We start from the raw sequence: 24631 nt of genomic DNA, 5'->3' as shown, positions 1-24631 counted from the left end.
CATACCTGTGCTTTTCGGGTAACAGACAGATCTCTGGAGCTGGTGCTCCAGCCAGTGAATAGGTTAGTTACATATACTCAACTTTTAAGAAAAAGCTGGTAACAATGTTGGCAACAATTTTCAGCTTGCAAATCATATTAGCAGAGATCAACGGTTGTTGTTTTTGAGTTTGTTGACATTTTTTACAGCTCCACATCAGAATGAATGCTAGTCAACCTCTGTAAACATTTGAAGGGAAACAGAAGAACAGTATTTACATCATGGGCGTCATGTAGAGGTCCCGAGGGGGTACCAGCGGTGAGCCCTGGCAGTGCCCTTGATATCCATACTTCACAGTAAGCAGACACAGTGCACCCCATAGGGTTCTCAGCTCTGTTTACCTTCAGAGTCCAAATGTAAGGGACTGCCCTCTTACCTGGATTCCTACTTAATAATAATAAGAGATTTATAAAGCGCCTGGCTGCACAACTGTGTATCCCCGCGCTAATTGCCTACAAGACTCACCGAGAAAAGATAAGGGACGGTCAGAAAAGACAGTTATTAAGGAAACAGGTAAGTTTTAAGTTTAGCTCTAAAAAGCGTTTCTGAGGGTTCCATTCTTAGATGGGTAGGCAAAGCATTCCAATGTTTTACTCCAAGGTAGCGAAAAGAGCGGCCACCTATTTTCGCTTTATGGACACGGGGGATTTTGAATTGTGACATTCCTGAGGACCTAAGGTCTCTGATTGGGCGGTGAATAGTCAATAGATCTCTTAGATAAGTGGGACCTTTGTTGTGGGCTATCTTATGGGCATAGCAGAGGCCTTTGAATTTAATTCTTTCCCTAACAGGGAGCCAGTGTAATTTGGACAAAGCTGTCTTGGCGGATGTTCTTTTGGATAAGCCCAGTACCATGCGCGCGGCCAAATTTTGTAAGCATTGAAGCTGGTGAAGATGTTTTTGGTTCAGTCCTAATAGGAGAACGTTCCCATAGTCCAAATGGGGTGTAATTAGCGCATGTACGATGGTTTTTCTGACTTCAGTGGGAATGAGATCAATGATTTTTTAAAAAATTTTTAACGTGCCGATGCATTTGCCTATTATTTTGTGGACATGAGATTTTCCTGACAGATCAGAGTCGATCATAATTCCAAGGTTTTTCACTTTTTCGACAGGGTGAGGGCAGTCGCCCAAAGTAGTGGGCCACCACGTCTGCGACCATAGAGAGGCTTTATTTCCTACTACCAACACCTCTGTTTTATCTCCATTCAGCGGGAGGCAGTTGTTATCCATCCACATGGCGACAGCCGCCATACAATTCGAAAAATTGGAGGCATATTTCTCGGTGTCGGGGGTAAGCTTAAACATAAGCTGGGTGTCATCGGCGTAACTGACAATGCCCACCCCGAAGTTCTCTACGACCCGAGCCAAGGGCTCCATATAGATATTGAACAGGGTGGGGCTCAAACTAGAGCCCTGTGGAACCCCATGGCTCGCGTTACGAGAAGATGATTTAAAGGGTGGGCAGTGTATCTGAAAAGATCTTTTCGTAAGAAAAGATTTAATCCACGCCAAAGCATGTTCTTTTACTCCGATGTCTGAGAGTCGGGACAGCAGCGTGGCATGAAGCACAGTATCAAAAGCTGCGCTTAAGTCTAACATGACCAACGCTGCTGTCTCCCCCTCGTCCACCATCCTACGGATATATTCCGTGGAATACAAAACAGCTGATTCCGTGGAATAGTTGGCTCTAAATCCGGATTGAGTAGGGTGGAGTGTGTTTTCTGATTCTAAAAAAGCCATCAGTTGTTTATTTACTACTTTTTCAATTATCTTGGCACATTGTGGCAAGAGAGAAATTGGCCTGAGATTTTGAAATTGAGTAACCGGAATATTGTTTTTTTTTTTGAGAGGAATAACTTGAGCAGTTTTCCAAGCTTCCGGGACAAAGCATTCTTTAAAAGAGAGGGTTATCATCTGACTTATTTGATCCATAAGTAAATGATCCATGATGTCCTTACTTTTTTCTAGAGGACACACATCGTTAGGGGAGCCAGAGTGGATACTGTTGATTATGCCAGACAGGTAAGCTTTGTCAGGAGTATTAAATTGGGTAAGGAAGGTTTTTTGAGGGGGGAGTGCTGCCTTTCCCGAAGTAGGGGGAGTGGGGAAGGTTGCGTGAATTTTCTCTACTTTATTGACAAAGAAATCCGCTATTTGCTCGCATAACTCGTTTGAGTAAGTGTCCTGAGTATCTAATCTAGAAGTGTCTGTCAGTTCCTTATAAATCCGGAATAGTTCTTTTGTTGGGTTGGTGGTTTCTTCAATTCTGCTCTGATAAAAAAGACTTTTTTCCTCTCTTATTAATTTCTGATAGGATTTTAATTCCAATTTATAGGTTTCCTTAAGTTCCGTAGAATAATGTTTTCGCCATTTCCTTTCAATCGTTTTACAGCGATCTTTAGCTGTTTTTAATTTTTCTGAGAACCAAGGTTCAGATTTTAATTTCCTGACAGGGGGCTTAGAAGTCCAAGGTGCAATTTTATTTAGTGCCCTGTTCAGCCAAAGTTCATAATTGTTCCAGGTGTCTAGAAGAGATTGTCCTGGTGGGAGCGGGTTAGTTTTTAATTCGATGATAAAACGTTCAGGGGTATAATTTTTCCAGTTACGACGCTTAGTGTACAGAGGTCTGTTCACACTATTCGTAGTTTTTTTAATGGGTATGTTGAAAGTAATCATGTAGTGATCAGACCAAATTATTGGGACGGGGGGGTGTATTTCGATACCTTCCCAGGTAGCAAAAACAGGGTCAAGAAGGTGACCATGTTGATGAGTGGGCAAGGTAGAAAGTAATGTAATTCCCAATGCGTGAAGAGCTGTTTTAAGTAGTTGGGCTTCTCTAGCATTCATATCTTCAAAATGAAGATTTAGGTCACCTAGAATCATAAAGTTGTTATATTTTATGGCTAATTGTGTGGCTGTTTCGATGAGCTGATTACAGAAAGGGGTAGAAGACCAGTAATGGTCATTGACGGATTCACTTTTATAGAGAATGTTCCACTTTCACTATTAGTAATGGTTTTATTGGTAAGGGTGCATTCCAGTTCTTTTTTGAAAATCATAGCCAGACCTCCACCCCGCTGTTTGGGTCTATCGATTCTCAGTAAACTGTAGTTCAGAGGCACTGTCTCGAGTATATCGGGGGCTGAAGATTCCTCTAACCAAGTTTCCGTAAGAAACATAACGTCAGAATCTTGTTTCTGTAATAGGTCCCTTAGTTCCTCTTTATGTTTTATCATGGACCTACAGTTTAATAGCATCAATTTTAAGTTAGGCACAAGGGAATTGCAGTTAGGAACAGTCTGGAATGAATGATAACATATGGTACATTGTGGTGGAAGCGCACTAGGGTCCATGGTATGCCAGCATGATTTAATGGGGATCTTGCCTATTTCTAGTAGGGTAGCTCGTGTATATAAGGTGCGCTGGTGGGAGTTCTCCCTAATAGCTGTCAGGGCTGTGTTATTTGGCCCAAGGAGTCCTGCCCCGCGCCCCGGTCGATCGCGGACGGGCGCAGACGGGCAGGACTCTGGCTTGACTCCGGCGCGCGACCGGCGCGCCCGCAATGCGCGTCCGCTGAGCGGAGCCATTTACGTCTGGTTTTAAGCGTTCTGTAGCGCGACGTGCAGCGCGAGCCCACACAAAGATGGCCGCTGCCTGACTCTTCTGACTGTGTTAGTCCTGCCTGATGCCGGTCATAAAGTCGACCGCGTTCCCAGGGCAGGCAAGTCTCCAGTAAAGTTGCTAGTATTCAGCAAATAGTGTTTTTTTAAAAATTGGCGCTAGTGTGTCATTAAAACGACAAACACTAATGGTTCAGTGCAGGGGGGAGGGAGAGGACACACGGAAAATTCGTGAACAAGACGAGGTGCAGTTTTAAAATAAACAACCTCCCGGCTCAAGCCTCAGGAGTCAAATAAAAGCAATCAGGGGTTTCCAAGACCCTTCCCTGGTTTTAAGCGCTCTGTAGCGCGACGTGCAGCGCGAGCCCACACAAAGATGGCCGCTGATAGAATACAGTGCCTCACCCACCTTCTGTGCAATATAAGGGAAAGTATGTGGCGTAACGGTCAGAGCTGCCACCTTTGGAACCGGGGGAACAGGTTCAAGGCTCGGGTCGGATCAGCCTCCTATGATTCTGGGCAAATCATTTAATATTCCTGTGACCACAAAAAATTAATACGTCCTTGTGCAATATAACTGGTGCTCATGTAGAGCGGTCGACCTTCCGGTCGGGTTCCCGCTATATCAAACTGCAATACAAAATGCTGTCCTTATGAATAGGGGCCGCATTACAGATGCACATTAACCTTTTTAGGTCTCGCCTGCGTTGCAGCACATGCGCTGCTCACTGGCGAGAAATTTTGTGAGAGAGGGATTTCAGAAAAGGGCTTTAAGCCCCACCCCTCATTTCCATTGGCTAATGTCACCATTCATGCTAAACGGTGTCCTGCCATTGGAAATGAGGGTTTTTTGTGGACGCCTTTTCACCTCCGATCCGACTAAAAGCACTTTCTTATCTTTATGAGGCCATGTGTTTCTAATTCCCGCTAATTAGAAACACATGGCCCCATAAAGGTAAGAGATCGATGCTTGTTTTTCCTTTGCATTCTGGGATTTGTCCCCCTGGTTTTATAATGGGATAAACAAGACTGCAAGGAAGAAAACGACTAGTAACTCATGTACGTAGTATTTGCCACTTCTCTCACTGTCAAAAAGAGCCCATTCCACTTTATTGTGTAAAAGCCATTTTCTGAGCACTGCGGCCATTTTAAAAGCTTCACTGTGAAGAACTGGCTCAAAGAAAGGTTGGTTGAGGCCTAAACCCACCACAACAAACACTCCTGATGTTTGCATTAAGCGAGATAACGGAAGCTCGGGTGAGGGAAGTGATGCTTGTGCTTTGCAGCTGTGTTAGGTATCGCTCATCTCGTCCTACAAGACACGCCACAGAGGATGTACCTGTACAGGCAATGACGCATGTGAACACCCACCACAAAATACACATATGAGTGTTGAGGAGGCTTCATTCTGGTGCGAGCTCCCCTGCACTGAACAAGCATTGGCAAAGCCAATAGGTCTCGGTTTGTTTTACCTTTTTGCTTCACTAAGGTTTTGGCCTCCAAAAAAGAGCACAATGATGTGTTATGTGCATGTGCTGATAAAAGTCATGGCGCCCAATGTCATGCGGTGTACATTTACATGTATGCCACGCATACAGCATGACGCTGGTCATCATTTTCTTTCTTTATTTGTTTCAAGATGGTGGATGCCACTCGCAGCAGTAAATAGTGAATACATTAAAGGGCACCCACCAGCAAACCCCAAATATTGAAAACCAACCCCTTTAAAAATAAAAGTCTGAAAACTGAAGAAGGGAGCAAGGGACGCAAGGGCGGGGAAGTGAACACTGTGGGAGACAGGAGCAACAGAGGGGAAGGAAATACAATAAAATACCAGCATTAAAAATGCAATAGGTCTTGCCTTTCATTAAGTTAAAGCCATTAGCTTTGCTATACAATACCATTAGCAAAGCAAATGGCTTTAACGTAATCAAAGGCGAGACCTATTGCATTTTCAATGCTTGTTTATTTTTACAGTGAGCGAGTCACCAGAAAACAATGGTACACAAAGGGATCATGTTAGGAGGGTTCAAGCTCGAGTTTATGAACCCCGACCATTGCTAATTAAATATGGCCTTGTACGTTGGTGGATCAGTCATGTATGGCCTTGTTATGACACAAAAAAGCGAGAAACAGAACGGTTTCCTTTCTTGGGTTTCCCTGTCTGCAACTAATTTTACTTGTAGCAATAACTAAGAATACAAATAATGTGTCCTTATTGAGGCAGTTGAAAACACAAGAATGACTATAAAGTTATAAACATTTTGGAGGTGATGAGATGTCAAACAAAATAATGTATTTCATTACACGCAAATATTTCATTTTACGCCTATCTTTTTATGTGCTGAGCTCACCGCCCCGGCAGGGGAGTCTCCGCAGTCACAAAGTTACTATTAAATTGTTTGTTTGTGAATACCGAAAAAGAGTAAACTTACACAAAAGTGTAAGTTTACCATTGGGATTCGAGCCCAACCGAATCAAAGAAATAAATGGAAAAGAGAGAAAGAAGAAATGAAAGTGGTAAAGTAAAGATAAAGGGAAAGGAAAGGGATAGGGAAATAAAAACATAGAAAAGAAGTATGACTCGGCAAAGATATGAATTCAGAGGAGCAGTAATGATTGAGAGAGTGCAGGAGAAACAAGCATTGATAAGTGGATTTGGTTTCACCTACGTGGTTAATAATAAGTTGTGTTTTGTTGTAAGTTTTAGCTTTGTGAATAGTTATGCAATATAAGTTACTGAAAAGTATGTTCAAGTGTTATGACTTGTTTTTAAGAAAGGCACTATATTGTGTTGTTACTTGTGTTATTATAAAGCGGGGATATTATGTAATAGTGGTACAATCACAAAAAGTGATTTGCCCCAGATCACAGAATGTGTACAAGTGCAGGAATTTACCTCCAGACTTCAGAGAAAATGGGCCATTTATAACATCCAAAGTGAATGCTTAAATGTTTTGCTTAACCATAAGTCAGGTTGTTAAAATGTTGCATGTCGATATTTAATCACAATGTCCATCATTACAAGCCTTTGCTAAATGCCATGTTTGATTGCACAAAAAACTTGTGAATTTAGCATAAAACAAAATCTTCCAATGCTGTGAATTTCACTGGCATACTTTAAATTTTGCATTAGCCTATCTCTGTGCTTCTCCAATTAGAATTTAAGAGTACAATAGAAGCAGCGTCAAAGGAAATTTGCAAATTGCGAGGGGTGGGGGAGGGGATGGAGAGATGTGGCAAAGAGAGCAAGAGGTGTAGAAAGGAGGAGAGTAAGAGACATAGGGGAAGAGAGGTGAGGTGGCAGAAAAAAAGCATAATACCTATTAGCTTGTGACAGCTTTAGGAATGACGTACCAGTTAGTATAGTATGCACAATGCCCGTGAATCTGCCAAGCTTTGTAAGCTAAGTTAAACCAGTAATCACACAAACAAATCAAGAAAAAAATGAGAGACTGGGGCCAAGGGGTGTGAGGGGGAGAGTCTGTGACGGAAGAAGAAAAATAGAGCAAATTACTTTTGCTGCTTGTGTAGCAGCAAATTACGAAAATAGGACAAAAACTAAAGTTTTGCACAACAATAATAAATGAAGCACACTAGTTTGTGAAGCCCAGAGCACCACTTTTCACCAGTGAACGTGTATCTAACAAAGCGCATCATTTCTTTCAACTTTTCTCATAAGAAAAATCACTAAAGGGCTGATTAAAATCTTGGTCCGAAAGCCTTTAGACTTTCCGACCAAGATCATCGGTTTCAATTCCGACAGCCTCATTACAATGGTAGCTGTCATTTTTTAAATCAGCCGGACATTCCGTCTGGCTTCTGACAGGCTCAAGGAGCCCGTCTGCCTGTCGGAACCGGCACGTAATCCATATGGATGCCGTTTTACGCCGTCCGGATTACGATGTCTGTTTCCGGCAGGGTTCCCATGCTGGGTTTTCCAACATGGAAACCCTGTCGGAAAGCGTCTTTGGGGCCCCTAGCAGGGCCCATTTCAGCCAGCGGCCTCCGGCACCTATGGTTGCCCCCCTGTTCATCCCTGCACTGGGAGCTGGCAACGTGAGGTGCCTGCCACGCGGTGCAGGGATAAACACAAACTCCTTTTTCTGTATGGGAAGCTTGTGCTGCGGCCTGTTTCTGACCGCAGCACAAGCTCCCATACAAAAAGGTTGCTTGCGACCATACCATGCGTGGCCACATCACAGTTAGGCAGTTAGGACCGCCGACCGGAGGTTGGTCGGACCTGTATCTGCGACGTTCTGATACGAAATTAATATGTTCCATTTCTTATAACATAAACAGAAAATGGTGAAAAATATGTAGATCCATGATATTTTTTAAAACAATATTCACAGACCAAGTTTTCTTTGTAAAAATATATTAAATATGTAACATATATTCTAAGCCATATTAACATGATGTATGTTTTGCAATGTTTCACAGTTTGTCTCGTCTGTTGCTGCACTGGAGCAAAATTCTTTACGTAATTTCGCAAGCCAAAGAAATGGTGCAGAAAGCAGCTGTTGTCTTATTAGTACTAGTGAATGTGTTTGTAATGCAGGGGCGGTGGGTGACATTTGAAAGTGGAGGGGCGCCAAGTGATTTTCATACAGCACCTTAGCAAACAAGCGCAGCGAGCGAGCCCGAACCCCAAAAGGGGGGTTTGGGGGGATTACCCCCCCCAAGAAAATTTTGAAAAAAAAGAAGAAAAATCGTGCATTTTCAAGCAAATTTGAGAAAGCAGGAAGGTTAATAAAGCAATTGTGAAAGTGCAGTTATTACATTAATAGATGGCATAACATAGGTAGCTGCTTATTCAGTATAACCACAGAGCTTCATTCATTCCGTCCCATTACGCTCAGGTGCTGAATTCAGACTATAAGACTTTCATGAAAATCTCAGCTCTAAGAGTAGAAGAAGTTGCACAGCAGTTGGGAAACAGCCTTCACAAAGCATTAGGAAAATGAGAGGCAATTACTTGAAAGCAAACTGAAAGAAATGCATCAAGTAGTAACTTAAAGCAATGCATCCAGCAAAACAGTGCATGCAGTCAACCATACAAAAGTAAACTAAAGCAAGTGTGAACCTGTGAACCTTCACTTTGAAAGCAGGGTGCTAGTCAACAGGCCAGTCACATACATTTAAACTGAAGAAGAGTACACCTCAGTATGCAGGCACCAACATAAAAGCACCAAGCAAGTCAAACAGTTTAATGAAAGAAAAATGACTGGTCTGGGTCTGGATCTGACTTGGTACGAGCAGGATACAAAAAGTAAACAAGTAGGTGGTAACCCACTTCAAGTGAAGGAGCTGTAAGGAACCTAAGCGCACTGGTGTTGATACCAATAACAGGGCAGCTCTGGCTTTCTCAGGGTGGGTGTCAGCTGTGTGATGAAACCAGCATGTGAAGCAGTTACCTCAAACAAACTAAAACCAATGCACACATCAAGACAAGGAGTTACATGAAATCAAATAGAAAACCACCATCAAGCCAGGTAGTCACCTAAAGGCAAATTGAAGTGACTGCACACTATGGGAAGTGCACTTCACCAGCCAGCCTATTACACTAAAGGAAAATAAAAGCAATGCTCCCAGTAAACATTACAACATAAATTGAAAATGTTTCCCAGCAGGACCAACAGTCACAAAAAGTTAAGAAATAGAACGAAGTCAGAGGCACTCCAGGAATCCAGGAGAGTGGTCTGGTGGACTGTTCATGAAGGCTGAACCTGGTTCCCCAGAACGAAATTCGGCAGCTCTGGCGTAGTGCCACATCCCCCAATGAACACCATACTATCCCACTGAGACACCCACACTGCCTTCAGCTACAACCCAGTTGTGCCCTGCTACATATACCTGGTTGCGGCTCAATTTAAATTACGCACAATAGTGATATGCTGCCTGGAAAAAAAGTACCTTCCTGGAAAAAGCAAACCCTCATATGGATGCAAGATTAAGTAAAGCATATGAAATGTAAGTAGAACAACATGGCTACCTTAACACTTTTATACTTATTATTCAGAAATCAAGAGTGTTTTTTACTGAAACTTTAAGCACCACTACAGATCCCTGGGGGGACCAGTATCACGGTGTATTGCTTATATCCTGTGAACCGTGAGCAGTATGGTTTAAAAAGACTACATTACTCAACACAGAGCAACTGCTTGTTTTTCTTTTTTTTTCCTGTTTCATTATTTTTCATCCTTCCACTCCCTTATTGTTTCGAGGTCTCAGTTACTTTTCTTTTGTCCTCCACATGATAAATGCGCCTTCCTTCCCATGATTTCCAATCTTTCCCATCCCCTCCTGTGATTTAACCTCTCAGTTCCCAGGTCACCCAATACCTGAAAAGAGGAACTGGGCCCCAGGACATGTATTAAATAGCCCCACATCCTCCACTGTTTCTCATACTCAGGTACTTATGAAGTATTTGGTGACCTAAACATGGCCACCGAGATGGACATTAGCCATGTTGAAGTACATGGCTTTGAAATCAGGCACAAGCCAAGGGTGCACATGGGTCAACAACAAACCAATTCGGTTGGCTGAAAGCCCCAATAGGTAAGTATATTGTATACAATTTAGGAAAATCAAAATGTCTTGGCTACCACAAGACCTAAAAACATCCTTGTCAAAGTCAAATTGTGGACCACTGTTCCCGAGTCTCTGAGAAAGTGTACCTCATTTCTTTAATTTCCACTCTCCCTGTTTTAGCGCGAGACCATGTTCAGTTATTGGCAGGAGGCATGCACGGGATTCAGGGAAAACTGTTAAAGGAATACTGCCCCTAAAAATAACATTATCATTAAATACAATTGCATCAATTCTTCGTTACCATTTTCCAGGGAGGCTGGCCTACAGTGCATCTAGTAGTGCCAGAAGGACTGGTCTGAAAAATCAGTATGCAGACGTGTTTTCTGTTTTGCGGGCCCGTTTTATGGTCTGGTGGGCCAACTTTTGCTATGGATTTCCCTGATATTACCACAAACACTCCCTACAGCAAGCACAAATACCACAAGAAGAGCAAAAACATTGTGTGAATGGAGACAGATAGGACACCAGACAGGCCAAATCAGCAACGTCTACAGGCCAGGCTGGCAGGTGGCAGCTGAGGGTGGGAGAAGTCTGTGGGCAGTTTTAAGTTAATATCGCCCGGGACCGTCCGTAACCCAGACCCACTTACCTGAGGTCGAGGAGAGGTACCGCCGGAGTCCGGACTCAGTCAGTCAGCTGAGCTCACTCACTCACTGTAGTGCGGCTGCGGCATCGTGACTCTCACTCATGTCACGTGCCGCCGTCGGGCTGTGCTGTGGGGCTGGGCCTGGGCTTCCAAAGGTCTAGCTGGGGCTTCTAAGGTCTACCATGGGAATGTGCTCCCTCAGGGGAGTGGTCTGGTGGACTGTTCATGAAGGCTGGAGGAGCAAGAGGCCCGAGGCTGCACTTTGGAAAATGTCAGAAACACTTCCAACAAAAGTTTTTCTTTCTTTTTTGGATCCATTTCACCTGGGAACGAAGCACCGTTTAAGCGAGTGAGACAGAAAGAGAAGAGACGGGGCAAAAATAAGAAAATAATGACTCCAAGACAGCCAGAGCCCAAACTGCAGAGAGAAAGAAAAGAGTAATACTGAGCTTGGACTAATGCATGAAAACTAGTAGCAAAGATGGACAAGGTCAGTTATCTATAGATAATTAACTATTGAAGAACAAAATTGAAGAAGAACCCTGCCTACCTTCTAGGTCCAACACTGGACTCACTTAGCTTCCCAGTACCTCGGAGGAAGTCAACGCTTCGCTGGGGGAGGCCTAAATACAGCATATCACCTACTTTCTAGTTACTGTGGCAGTAAGGAGTCAAACAGCACTAAAACATCTTACCAGGAGCAAAAGTATGGAAAAAGAGACAAAGAAATGCAAAAAAATTGTTACAAAAGAACCACACCAGAAACTGGTTAAAGGTAATGGTCACTTCAACTGATTGTGAACGTAAGACTGAGACAGCTCACATTTAACCAGCTCTTCCTTTCTTTACATCACATCCTCCCTTGCCTTTGATCGGCACTGAGCTGGTCTGCAGTAATTTTACGGAGAACTGTGTTAGTTTCTTTGTGTTTGTATAGTGCCAAGGACAAGGTATCGCAGCACATTTTCTAACCCAGCGCTCTTTCGTGCGGCTCTGGGAAGGCCAAAAGTCTGACTCGGTAAGTGAATATTTTTCATCTTTTCTATGGAAAAATGCGAGTATGAGTTTAAAATCCGACAAGATCACTCCGGATACAACACAACAAAAGGCACCAGGGTGAAGGTGGCACATTTATTTAGAATGTATTTCCTGATGACTGGTGGTTGAGGAGAAAAACAGGTCACGTAAATAAGAAAAAAAACTGAATAAAAACGAGTTTGAAATCCTGGCATCTTATTTCCTGCAAACATTACGTGTTACCCAGGAGAGCTGCAACTCTAATTAAACTCAAAAATGTTTGACATAAGAGGTTGGAAGTTAGCTGGAACCTATTGTAGTCATCAGGGAAACTCTTCGCTGCATGAGCCGAGGTAAAAAGAGAGCATTCCGCAAGTCAATATATTATGTCACGTTTTTATCCATTACTATTAGTGCGATATGATTCGTGCGCTATATCAGTGGTTATAACATAAGAGGTGAAGTTCGGTAGGCAGACCTGGAATGGCATGCAGGGCACTGAGTGTTTTCCCTGCAGGCTGGCAGAGTGGGCGGTGTTTTTTTACTGCTGTTTGGACCGGTTTTGTCGCTGGGGGCCGGGCTGGCCATGTTTCCGGCCAGCAGCGCTTCTGACAAACGGGGAAAAACAAATGGATTGAAACTTGTTGAACTAATCAACCACCCACTTCTCACCCATCAAACTATTCATTCATTGAGCCCTGCCGCCAAGTCTTCAACCTCTACACAGACATTGGATGATTGGACACGGTTCTATAATAAAAACATTGTTTTGTAAAACACAGCATATTTGCAATCGTTTCACAAATTTCCTGTGGAGGGAGACACCCCAATTCCCAGTAATAAAAAATAATTACGTTTACTGTGACAAAAAAAATGTGCTTCAGCGCCACTAAACTTGAAAAATATTGACCAGAAGGGCAGCCCACAGGACCATCATTCTCTGCCACCCATCTTCGCTCTTCAATCTCTTTACTGCTATCCCTCCGTTGCTTTCTCACTGCGGCTGTCTCTCCATCCCTCTGCTACTTCTGCTTTCTGGGCTCTATTTTTAGGCTGCATCGAGCGGTTAAGTGACTGAAGTGACTGAAGGGTAACCCCTGGTGGGGTTACCCTTCAGGAAATGACGCAGCATGAGTATCCGTGTCCACATTATTCAGCAGGGTGGTGCGTCGGGTCACTGATGAGCCTTTAGTGCTTGTGCAAGCTCCTTAGAGTGTCTGGCTACTCTCTAGAAACCCTCAAAGGGCACATCTCACCTTCTCTGCGATGCAGCACAAGGAATGCACAACCCACAGGAGTGCATAGCGGTCTACTCTGCACAAACCCATCAGGGCACATAATGCCTATGTACCACACACCTACAGGGTGCATGTCCGCCTACTCTGTGGATCTGCAGAGTGCTGCATGCCGCCTACTCTACAGACCATCACAAGGTTTCCACAAACCCACACGGTTAAATGTCGACTTCTGCAGACTTACTCCCACCTGCTAACCACTTCCTTGTGAGGACGTGTGGATTCTGCAGACTTACTCCCACCTGCTAACCACTTCCTTGTGAGGACGTGTGGATTCTGGAGGCACCCTCTACATGCCGCGCCACATTGGAGGTGTAGTGGTGGTTCTGACCCACAGTACGTATCGCAATCGCAAGGGCTCCATAGTGTGCATTGACACCCTGCCAGGCCCTGAGGGAATGTCTGACTTATGAAGCTCTACACAGTCGAGCCCTGGTTCAGTTCATTCTCCAAACCCTACTTGGATACCTACTCCTGCAGTGCACTAGCACTAGCCGTACACTGTGTGACCTGGCCTTTCCTTTTAGGGTTGGAATCCGGTATGTGGTGGTCTTGTGTCCCTAATCTTCCCCTCTCGGGGAATGCTCACCTCTGCTCTGCAGCCTGTGAAAGATTCCTATTTAGGCCTCGCTCCTCCACTGAAGGAGCCCTCTCTGCCTCTTTGGCAAGTGAGAAAGGGTTTTTATTACCTATCCATGCCAGACCTGCACGGGCCCCACAGGAACATGCCCTTCTTGCCTTTCACCCTACAGATCTAGCGAAGGCCCATACAAGCTGTGCAGGATGACCAGCCCAACGTACCCATGATGCCTGGCACAGGGAAGGTTGGTACACTCAGGCCCAGTGATCCTGTCCTCTGGAGAGATGGGAACTGTTGGCGTGGTCTGTGCCTAGGTAGGTGCCATCATACCTTGTGTTTTGGATGGCAAGAGAACACCAGGTCCAGTGCGACATTCCAAACCGCTTAAGGTTGCGGGTGCTGAGGGCAGCACCCACGCTTCTGAAGGCAGTCGCACAGAAACCACCCACGCTTCTCAGGGCTGCGGGTGCTGTGGCACAGTGAGCATCTGTGCTGCTGTGGGTGGTGCGGCACAGAGCACACATTCCTGTTAGTATATCCTCACAGCACAAGGAAGCACCATTTCAGCGAGTGAGACAGAAAGAGAAGAGACGGGACAGCTGACAGCGGCAGATCAGGAAAAGTTCAGCGAGTGAGACAGAAAGAGAAGAGACGGGACAGCTGACAGCGGCAGATCAGGAAAAGTGGAAGCCCGGTCTGGGGAACACTACAGACATTTCGGAAACTAAATGAATCCTACCTTAAGTTAATACACTGTGACCTAAATAACCTCTGCAACAGAAGCAGGCTGCACGATCGGACACCGACCAGTCCTTGGCTTGCCGCTCCTGAGACGCTACACGAATGACGGCCATGGCCCACAGTACAGAAACAAACGTCATGGCGCGCGCAGGTCCCGACTCGAATGGCCAATCACTGCATGACTTAACATGCTGAAGTCACAGTGATTGGCCATATGCAGTGCAGTGAGGCAGTGTGCCACCACCCACCTGCGGCATCCAATAATGGATTGCCACGGTGGGACCAGCCAATCCTGGCGGCTAGGGGGGCACGCTGCTGCTCGCCCTGGGCCACCTTTGAAACCCCGGGGCTGTAAAAGCATCACCCCCTTGGTCCCTCTACTGTCAGGTTAGCAGCGCGCATGCTCAGGCTAGGTGCAAGCCTGGAATCCTCATGCGCAGTACTGCTGCTGCTGGCCTGCAGACTCTCACAGCCCCACCCCCTGCCCATGCGCACTCTCTGCTGTCTCCGGATTCAATCGGGTGTATCCCGGATTGAAGCGCTGCGCTGTGGCGCTTTATAATATTGTTTGTTTGCAGGCAATTCCCAAAAAATGTTTAGGTGCGTCCAGGGCAGCTTAGTGGGGCTACGCCCCTACGCCCCAATGGACGCACCGCTGCTGTTGTAATGTAATAAGTGTGTGGGAAACCAAGAGAGCGTTGACTGGTACGCAATACACAACATGTGGTCTGCAGAACATAGAATGTTCCTACTGCTGTAGAGTCTTTAAGTGAGTGTGTGCAAATAGGCATTGCTCATTCTTTTAGGAGCTCACACCAGCCTTAAATCACATGAACTCTGGTTGCACGTTCTGTGGCTTATTAAACTGTTGATGGTGGATGAGTAAAGAAAACAGAACTATTTAAATGTGTCAAATACAAATATTCAGCCCATTTGTTCTGGTTTTGCACATGTCCGGCACAGTATATAAGAGCGTGGTGGAGATTATGTTGAACCAATCACCGGCAATACGGCTTAGTGAGTAAAAACTCAGCGCCGAATTCTTGTGATCCCCAGATTATGAACTCGAATTCTCAACAGGACTAACACGACCTTTCGACATTATGTGGTTTGTAAGCGGGGTAGCGTTACATAGTCTAATACCTACACCTATTGTATGATGGGCCATAAAAAGGAAGTGATTCGTATTTGAGGCATTAAAACGTACCTAACTTACAGCAAGGCAGGAGAGAGTCACCGCTAACGGTGCATGGTGAGCTGGTGTTCTCCACTCGCCTGCGTGCATGCTTGCAATCAGCCGTGGCCACTGGCTGCTCACAGCAACAGTGCGCCTTACAAAGAATATTTCATCACAGCAACAGAAGCATCTCTGACATGCAGTGACGCTAAATAATTAGTTCCAAGGCGTCGGAGGCAAGAATGTAATAAAACAAGGCAACAGAGGCAACAATGTAAAAATAAATGAGTGCTGACAGGACGAGATAAATGATGTTAAGCATGCTCTAAATGCGTGCAGCCAGGGAGAGATAACAAAATGCAAACAGTAAATGCTGTGCAGCCTTAAGCAAAAACAATAAACGCTATGTGTGCAGTAAGCAAATTAAAGTAGTTCCACCCATCAAAGCGAGAAGCGGCGAATGAGAATGAGTACTTGGGCCACAGGAGACAGATAAGAGAAAGACAAATGGAACAACAGGAAATAAAATGCCTACAACCAATGCAAAGGAGGAAAAGTCAACTGATAAGCACACAGACCAAAAGTAAAGTAAGTCCCTTTTAAGATATAGTAAATACAATAGATTTCACAAGCCCAGTGCAAGCAATGTACAGACAAAACCTAAAAATGTAGAAAGAGAAAGAACAAGAGAGGAGAGAGCAAGGTAAAGCAGACAAAGGCAAAAGGTAGACAAATGCAGTTGTAGAGAGTAATGTGCATGAAGAGGTAAGTCAAGATAGAGACTAAGGTGCTCATTATGATGTTGTGACGTTCGCCACCGCCGAGCCGGAGATGGCGTCCGTTACGACATCGTAACCAGTGAAACCCCCCGCCATATTACAATGGCGGGGGTTTTCGCGGAGGACGCAAAGTGCGTCCACTACTTTTCCGCCGGTTGGCAATCATTCCATTGCCGGCCGGGTGGAATTGGCTCCTAATATTGTGGTGGTGCCTAGCAGGCACTGCCATCCATATTAGGATGGTGGTTGTGAAGGCCTTTCCAAGGCGGCTTTACTGCCATGGAAAGGCTGATGGGAATTGCCTTGGGGGCCCGTCGCGGGCCCCTGGGGGGTGGGGAGCTGCATTTGGGGGGTACATATGGTACCCCCCCTCATTGCCATGCACAAGGTGGCAGGCACCGCGCGGTGCCTGCCACGTTGTGCATGGTAATGCACAACATGCCTCTTTGGCATTGCGGCCGGTGCTGCTTACAGCAGCACCCGCCGCAATGTCAAAGATGTGGGATGTGACCGCCACATTGGCAGTCGCATCCTAATTGGCGGTGCGGGACCACAGCACCAACACTGCTAGGTTTGCAGGTGCACTAAAGTCCGCCCGCCATCCTAATGGGGCCCTTAGCTGGTTGAATGGAGCGATAGGATGGGAGAAAGAGACACATAGTTATGATGTATGTGACAGGAAAGACATGCCTATACACCAGAGGTAGAGTAAATATTTAGGTGGTAGACTGAAAGAAGAAGGAAGGTGGATGTGACAGAATGTCTGAGGTAGAGGTGCAGTAATGGTGTTTCAATCCTCAACTGTTTGCAAGACTCCCCCTTAACCTCATACTAATTTCCGCATATTAAGAGATTTGGAGGGTTTTCACAGTGCATTTCTATACTGATCTGCACTAATATCTCCATACTCAGAGCATATGATGAGCTGGTAACTGCAAAGTGACCTGATCATGTTGAGAAATATTGAGATATCATTGACATCAAAAGGTATATGATGTCACTTACGTCACCCTTGGCATTTTGCTGAATTGGCATCCCTTCATTAGGTGCAGTAGTAAATACATATATACAATGATAATGCACAACCCAGACAGCTCTGTATGAAGAATGTTCACCCTACAACCAGGGCTCCAGCAAAGCATTAGCAGGAGTGTTAAAAATTAGGAATACTTACATCACCTCAGAGATGCCACATAACCACCGAACACATGTATCTTCATGTATGATATCTGCTACTGTGTACTTGCGGGTGAGTGTAATTGTGTGCATCCAAGTGTGTGAATTATCAAAGGATATATTCATTTTGTAATGTATATGTTGTTTGAATTTTCTTATTTGCAATTCTAAAGAGGCAGAATTAACCCAGAATTAAACTAAAACACTTGGATGCCACAATATATCCCAAATTAGCAATATGCTTTTCATTAGAAACAACTTTTGAATTGTCCTCCTCTGGGTCTGCTTCATATATGCAGCATTGGGATAGCTAACGTCTCTTACTCATTATTGTATAATGAATTAAATTGTACACAGCAGTTTCACTGGATGGGAAAAGACCAACACGTATGCTAGTCGACTATAAAAAGATAGGAGGAAAACCAAAGCCCAGATTTGCTGAAGGTTTGAACCAGTGCTTGCACAAAGCTAGGTGCTGCAAAACAGTGCTAACAGTAGTAATGCTTACTTTTATGCGCAAAAGCTATTTTGCGCTGAATGTTAACCCATGTGCAGTGCCAAAACCGATTTGCGCCAACTCCCTGTTACCTTCGGCAAACGGGGTGTATCTGCTCCAAAACATATATGTCTTGCTCCATTCCGCCCAAAGGTAGATCGACTAAGGTAACGTGATATCGCTTTGCAGCAATCCTAATTCCAACTGATATCAGGTGCAACCAAGGTGTCATACATCACCTGGTATAACTACATGTGACGTGGACTTTACACTTAAGCATCGATTTTACATGCTTGACTCCAATTGTGGTAAAGGGTGTACCTTGTTATGAATCTTACTCTAGACACTACTGGCTTTCATTTCCACCAGAGTGAAGGCTGAGCATCATGCAGACTAGCCTTTTTTTGTTGTGACCAGCCTCATCGGTGGCTAAATCTGAAGCTGTACTATGTTTTCCCCTTTGTGCTACACAGGACTGTAAATGTTCTTGCAGTGCTCCATTGCGTGAAGCATATTAAAACAGGACCTAAGAGGCTTCCTGATAAACCTCCACTTAAGATCACATTCTTTCACTTCCTGTTCCTGTCTTCTTCAGTCTCCTCTGAATGAGATGTAAACACTACACAAACAAAGGATATCTTACAATGCAGTTACCTTCTTTACAATACGCTTTCCACAGAGATAATTCTTGCAGCCTCCTTCAATGTTTTAAGTCCAGGGAGGATGTCTTCTCAGAGTGGTTTCACATTGCTGTGTACCAGATGCAAGAAAGAGTGGAACTGACCATAGCTACCTATGGGGCTGCAGCCTTACCATTCCTATAGAAGTCATCACAGGTTTAGGTGAGATGGACCTGTGCTGTATTCTTCTCCTTTCTACATTTGGAGGGTGGAGATGACATTGCTTGAAAAGTACCCCCAAGGGCATTGAATATTCAGAGGGTCACTAGGTATTTGTTATGAAGTCATGGAGCTATACCTCTGCAAAGTTTTTAACATATTGCATTTAATCTCTTTCATATCCACATTATAGGTACCTCGAGGTAGTTTCATGGAACAAAATGAAACATGTTGTGTAGGTCGAAATACCACTCATTGGAGATGTTCTATGCCTAATTGAGGACATTTGCATACATGAAAGTAATTTCAGTTGCCCGAGAAAACAGAAAAAGTAGCATGAAAATACATATATTAGTGCATATAATGAAACTTACCTAAAATGGTTAGGATGCAGACAAAAATGGCAACCAGTGCTTGCACGCTGACTCCAACCTGTTTAGCAGGTTTATCACAGCCACTGAATTCTCCCTTCTCATTGCAGGTACAGACACCAATGGTCAGAGTGTTCGTGCTGGTCTGAGCTGGATTGCCATTGTCAGAGATATTGATGAGCAGGTAGTGGAATTTGGCTTCTTCATGACTCAGTCCTCCGTATGTCACAATGATGCTGGCTGTGTTATCTGCACAAAATGAGAAAACAATGACCTAATGAGCACAGAGTTACCTGATACGCAAAGTCTTTCTCCTTCACCTAGAGAAGGTGCACATTGCCACTGGGATCATGTGATTCACAAACCAGGCACTTAATACACAAATATCAATTAAAATAGCATTGGAAAATAAGTAAAATATAAGAAAATAAGGCTTAATATAGACCCTGTCATTACAGTATGTATATAGAAGTGTAGTTCTGGAAGATGTCTAGATCATTTATGACAGCCAGGAACTCAGGCAGTGTAGAATGTTAAATTTCATAGCTTTAGTAATGTAAAGTTTCAATTCTATTAAGGACACAGACTTGAGAATTATGCTCTTCTTTTTCCACTTTATTTTCTATAGCAGCCATACAGCATCAAAAGACTTTCTTTACCATGAACACTAGGGAAGGTTGAGAAACCAAAGCAACCAATCAGAGTGTCTCTATCCAAATATAGTCCATCAACGGTCTCTAGGCCCCCTCTTTCTTCGTGCAACAAATAGCTTTGTTGTACATTGTTCAATCCTGTTTAGAAGATTCACTTCCTGCATGAAAAACAAATCCTCATAACTCATCCATCCAAAGATACTGGAGGAGAAACAATCATGCACAATAGCAGAACAAATATACCTCCGCATCATTTTATACATGACAAAATGCATTTACACCTCCATCAATGTAATCAAAATATGTTATACTAAACATCTGTCAAACGCCTGATGTCCATAGCGTCAGTAGAGCGGGTAAAATAGAGAGATCATCCGACTTGGGTGGGGATAATCCTCTCCTCAGTGTCCTTTGTAGAACTGAAACTTTCCGTTACTAAAGCTAGGAAATGTTACATTCTATGTCAAGACCGGAGGTGAGGATTATGCTATTTCAAAGGTAGTCGATGACTAGTGTAGCCATATTAGCCACTGGTTGAAAATAAAAAATCTTGAACATTGCGTCGGACGACAAATTGGCCATATACAAGATATCTTCCAGTTGAGTCAGAGAGAAGACTTTGGAAGCCATGGCCCCTTCAGCCGTGGGGGCACCAAAAATCAAAATGTCTATGCCAGCCTCCTGCATAACGTACTTCACCTATCTGCCAATGGTTGGGGAAGACACCGCCTTGAACTGCTTACATAAGGATATCAGAAGTGGTGTTCCCTTACTGGGCGAACCTCCTCCGAAACATTTCATAGGCTTTAAGGCATCGAACCACATATAATTTGGGATTTGTAGGAAGAACGGAATAAGCGGCCACTCTAGAGTTAGATTTAGTATTTCTAGCGATGTGAAAAGTAACCACTTCCGGGGTGAATACCCTACCTTGTAATATCCAGGGCTCTCACATCAGACACTCATTTATATGAAAGGAGGTATATAACATGGCCAACTTACCTGATAATTGTTTACTGCTAAGATATTTATTACAATGCCATGATAGAAAAAGGTTGAGAACCTTACTGACATCCCAGATGGCAGAGTACTGAGGTTCCGGTGGAACAGACAATCTTTTTCCCCTCATCAATTTCCTGACAAAAGGATGTTTCCCAACAGGTAAGTCATCAATGGGAAGGTGTCCCAACCGATATATCTGACCTAAATATATTCACTGATCGATAGGTCAACCCATCCGACATCAAGGAAGTCCGAAAATTCAAGATGTGGATGACATTGGATTCCACGGTATCTGTATTCCTCTGAAAACCAACTCAGCCGTCACACCCAAGTGGATCTGCACATCTCATTTGTTTCTTTCACTCAGGCCTTCAACATGAGACCCTCCGCGGCTTCTGAAAGTCCCCTGATCGTCCATCCACTCCTGTAATCCTTCATGACATTAGACGAAGCGACCCAGCTTGGATCATGTGATGGGGATTCCCCAGATTGTCCCGATGGAGAATTGGTCTGTGGGGTAGACGGATTGGAAAATCCCAAGAAAGTTCCATTATCACTGGAAACCAGACTTGAGACCTTCAAAATGGAGTGACGACCACCAGGTTTGCCCACTAACGACGGAACTGCACTAGCAGCCACATGATCACTATGAATGGGTGAAAGGTATACCTTGTCTCTCTGCTCCAATACTGAAGGAAGGCATCTGTAGCTGCTGCTTGTGGATCCAGCCTCCAGCTGAAATATTTGTCTACCTGTCAATCAGACGAGAGGCAAACAAGTCCACTGTGAATGGTCCCTAGTGTGCCTGAATCACCCCGAAGACCTCTGGATGCAGATTCCCTACACTGAGATCCTGGAGGGACTGTGAGTGCCAATCTGCCACATTGTTGACAGTCCCTGGGAGATACTCCCCTGTGGAAATGTGACGGTCTAATCAATAATTCTGGAACTCCTAAACCAGTTCCGCTTGCATCCTGGAATGAGGATCTCCCAGATGATTGATGTAATGGACCGCTAAGATGTTGTCCATCTTCAACAGGACACAACAGCTCCCTTTTTCCATGGTCCAACATCAAACCTTAAAATAGCCAGCCAGAAGTTTCAAGCAATTTATATACTCATTCCATTCTTCTGATGATCACGCTCCTCCTGTAAATACACTTCTGCAAACCTGTTTTGTTGGCGTCAGATTCTATCTATCATGATAGCTCTCCCATTCCATGCCTCCATGTGCATGAGCCACCACTGCATCGCTTCTTGCACTTCTGCCATCAGGGGAACAGACTCTAAATTCCTCAGACCCCAGCGGAGATGGTATGGCTTCAGTCACTGGAGTGCCCTGTAGTTAAGAGGGCCCGGAAAAATTGTCTGTATCGATGAGGTGAGTAAACCCACTAGACAGGCCAGATGACGAGGGACTTGTTCTTCCATTAAAGCATCTTCCTGATCTCGTGTTTGATCTTCAACATCTTTTTGGAAGGCAGACCGAGTGTCTGATTCCTTGGAATCTATGACAAAATGCTGAAACATCATCTGTTGGGCCGGGACTAGTAGCAATTTCTTCTTGTTGATCATGAAACCCAGTTGCTCCAACAAATTTACTGTCATCTGGAGTTGATCCAAGAGTACCTAAGGACATTGATTCTTCAATATGATGTTGTCCAGATAAACAATCATTTGGATATGCTGGCCGTGTAGCAGCTCCATCGCCTGCTTCAGAACCTTGGTCTAGCACCAAGGGGCGGACAATAGATCAAAGGGTAGTGTCTGGAACTCAAATACCTATTTCTGCCACAGAAACTGTAAGCAGTGGCAGTGTGGAGGAAAATATAGAATCGTCAGGTAAGTATCCTTTAGGTCCAATCTCACCAACTAATTTCCTGGTCTCAACAAGTCTCTTCAGAGATGGATTCCCTCCATCTTGAAGTGACGTATTGTTGTATAGCATTTTAGGACCCTAGTGTAATTTTCCCGATTCATGCCCTTATATATGTATAAATGACCATATCCTTATATAGGCATAGAAATCATAACCATATTTAGACATAGCTCATGCAGTCCAAATACGGTGTGGCTACTTCCACTAGTTCCGAAAATCCACAACGATTTCTATGAAAACTCGGCTTCAGCAGTTAGGGACTTCCCCTTGCTTGAATATTGATTTGCCAAGAACTCATGGAGTTTTAAAAAACTGAGACTCTTTGATGACATTATTTTGTCCAACCTTACATCAAACTTGGCACCTTCAAGGTATAAATATGCCCACACTTGCCCAAGCAAACACACGGTGGTTTGGAGCAGTTCGACTATCTACTTGCCCGAGGCAGCTCGCTACAGCAAGTGCCGAAGGAAGCCGACCCTCCAGCAGACACACTGAGAGAGACGCTGTCTTTTCTCTTTCCTGAGAAATCCAGCTCCAGTGTTTCCAAGCTCCCCTTGCGGGGTGTTGGGAAATCGAGTCCTGAGACAGAGAGATACCAGACCTCCTTCATTCTAAACCAAGGTACGAAGCTGATTAGACCCTAAGAGAAATCTTGGATAGATTCTTGGCAAAAGAATACTAAACTTATGCTACACCACACTTACTTCTTCCCTCGTACTAGACTTAGGTTAGGTACATTGGAGTAGGCGTATTTTAGAAGCACCAGTTGAGTACTTTTAGTCTTTATTTATTCATGTATGTATTTTATGGCTTAGAAACCATACCATGCTTTTACAGTATTATTTTATAATACTCTTCCTGCTGTACGCATTATACTTTACAGCCAGCATTACGATTGTAGCAGTTCATTTCTTCTGCATGAGAAAGAAGACTGTTCAATAAATACTTTTATTAAAAATGCCCGTCTCTCTATTTCTCTGCACCTCTGGTGAAACGAAGCATGCACGATTGACTGAGTACAATATCTATCTATTGTTTCCACGACTCTGAAGATCAGTTTTATCTTGGGGAAACAAAGTTGTCATGTTTATGCGGTTTTCAGAAACTAATCCCTTCTTGTACATTCAAGAAAGTTTCTAGTGACCTCTGAGCTAGCTGGCACTCACAATTAAGTTTAATATATTCGATAGAGACCTAGTAGACACAAGTCCTACGTCACATCTATAGGATATTTTATTCCAATGCGCAGAGCCTATTGGGAATATAGGAGCTACACTACAGTATTTGAGCAACTCGTTGAATTCTCAAATATTTATGACCGAGCAGAAGCCTCTGTCTCATTTTTCCACCAGGAAAAGATTGTTTACAAACCCTGCTTGCTACAAGGTCATTGAAGCATCACCATTTTGGACAACAGTTCTGACACCTCTTGATCGATGAGCCCCGAGTCCTCCTTGGAGAAATAAAGAGATGGGGCCGAGAGGTCTGGATTACTTTCCCCAAGAAGTCTACATGGAAACCTTGAACCACCTGGAGTACCCATGCACCCGAAGTCTGGGCTCTCCAGTTCTCCAGATACAGAGCCAAACGTCCTACTACTCTTAGTTGGGAAGAAAAGACAGTTCTCACTTTGGGCAGATCCTTAGGCTCCATGGCCTCCACCTCTGGCCCCGCGGTTGTGTTGGAAACATCTGGATGGGAGGTACTTAGCTTGGTCTTGCCAGTGCACCGAACGGGAGCCTTGACCTCTCTGTGTGGCATTGAACAGGAAGCAGCTTGAC

The 24631-nt window shown here is 44.2% G+C and overlaps 1 protein-coding gene across 4 annotated transcripts in view; it reads right to left on the bottom strand.

Annotated features, from left to right (window-relative positions):
• Window positions 1–24631, bottom strand: part of CDH5 (cadherin 5) — a 243126-nt gene that overhangs the window by 5627 nt on the left and 212868 nt on the right. For all 4 annotated transcript variants that reach the window (XM_078670396.1, XM_078670395.1, XM_078670394.1 and 1 more), the window contains exon 11: window positions 19317–19562. In XM_078670396.1, the coding sequence (XP_078526522.1) occupies window positions 19317–19562 (246 nt within the window). The remainder of the gene's footprint in view (window positions 1–19316; window positions 19563–24631) is intronic.

Source organism: Lissotriton helveticus, chromosome 12 (assembly GCF_964261635.1).
Source record: "Lissotriton helveticus chromosome 12, aLisHel1.1, whole genome shotgun sequence".
In the NCBI taxonomy this organism is placed as follows: Eukaryota; Metazoa; Chordata; class Amphibia; order Caudata; family Salamandridae; genus Lissotriton; species Lissotriton helveticus.
This window is presented reverse-complemented; position numbering and strand designations above follow the sequence as displayed.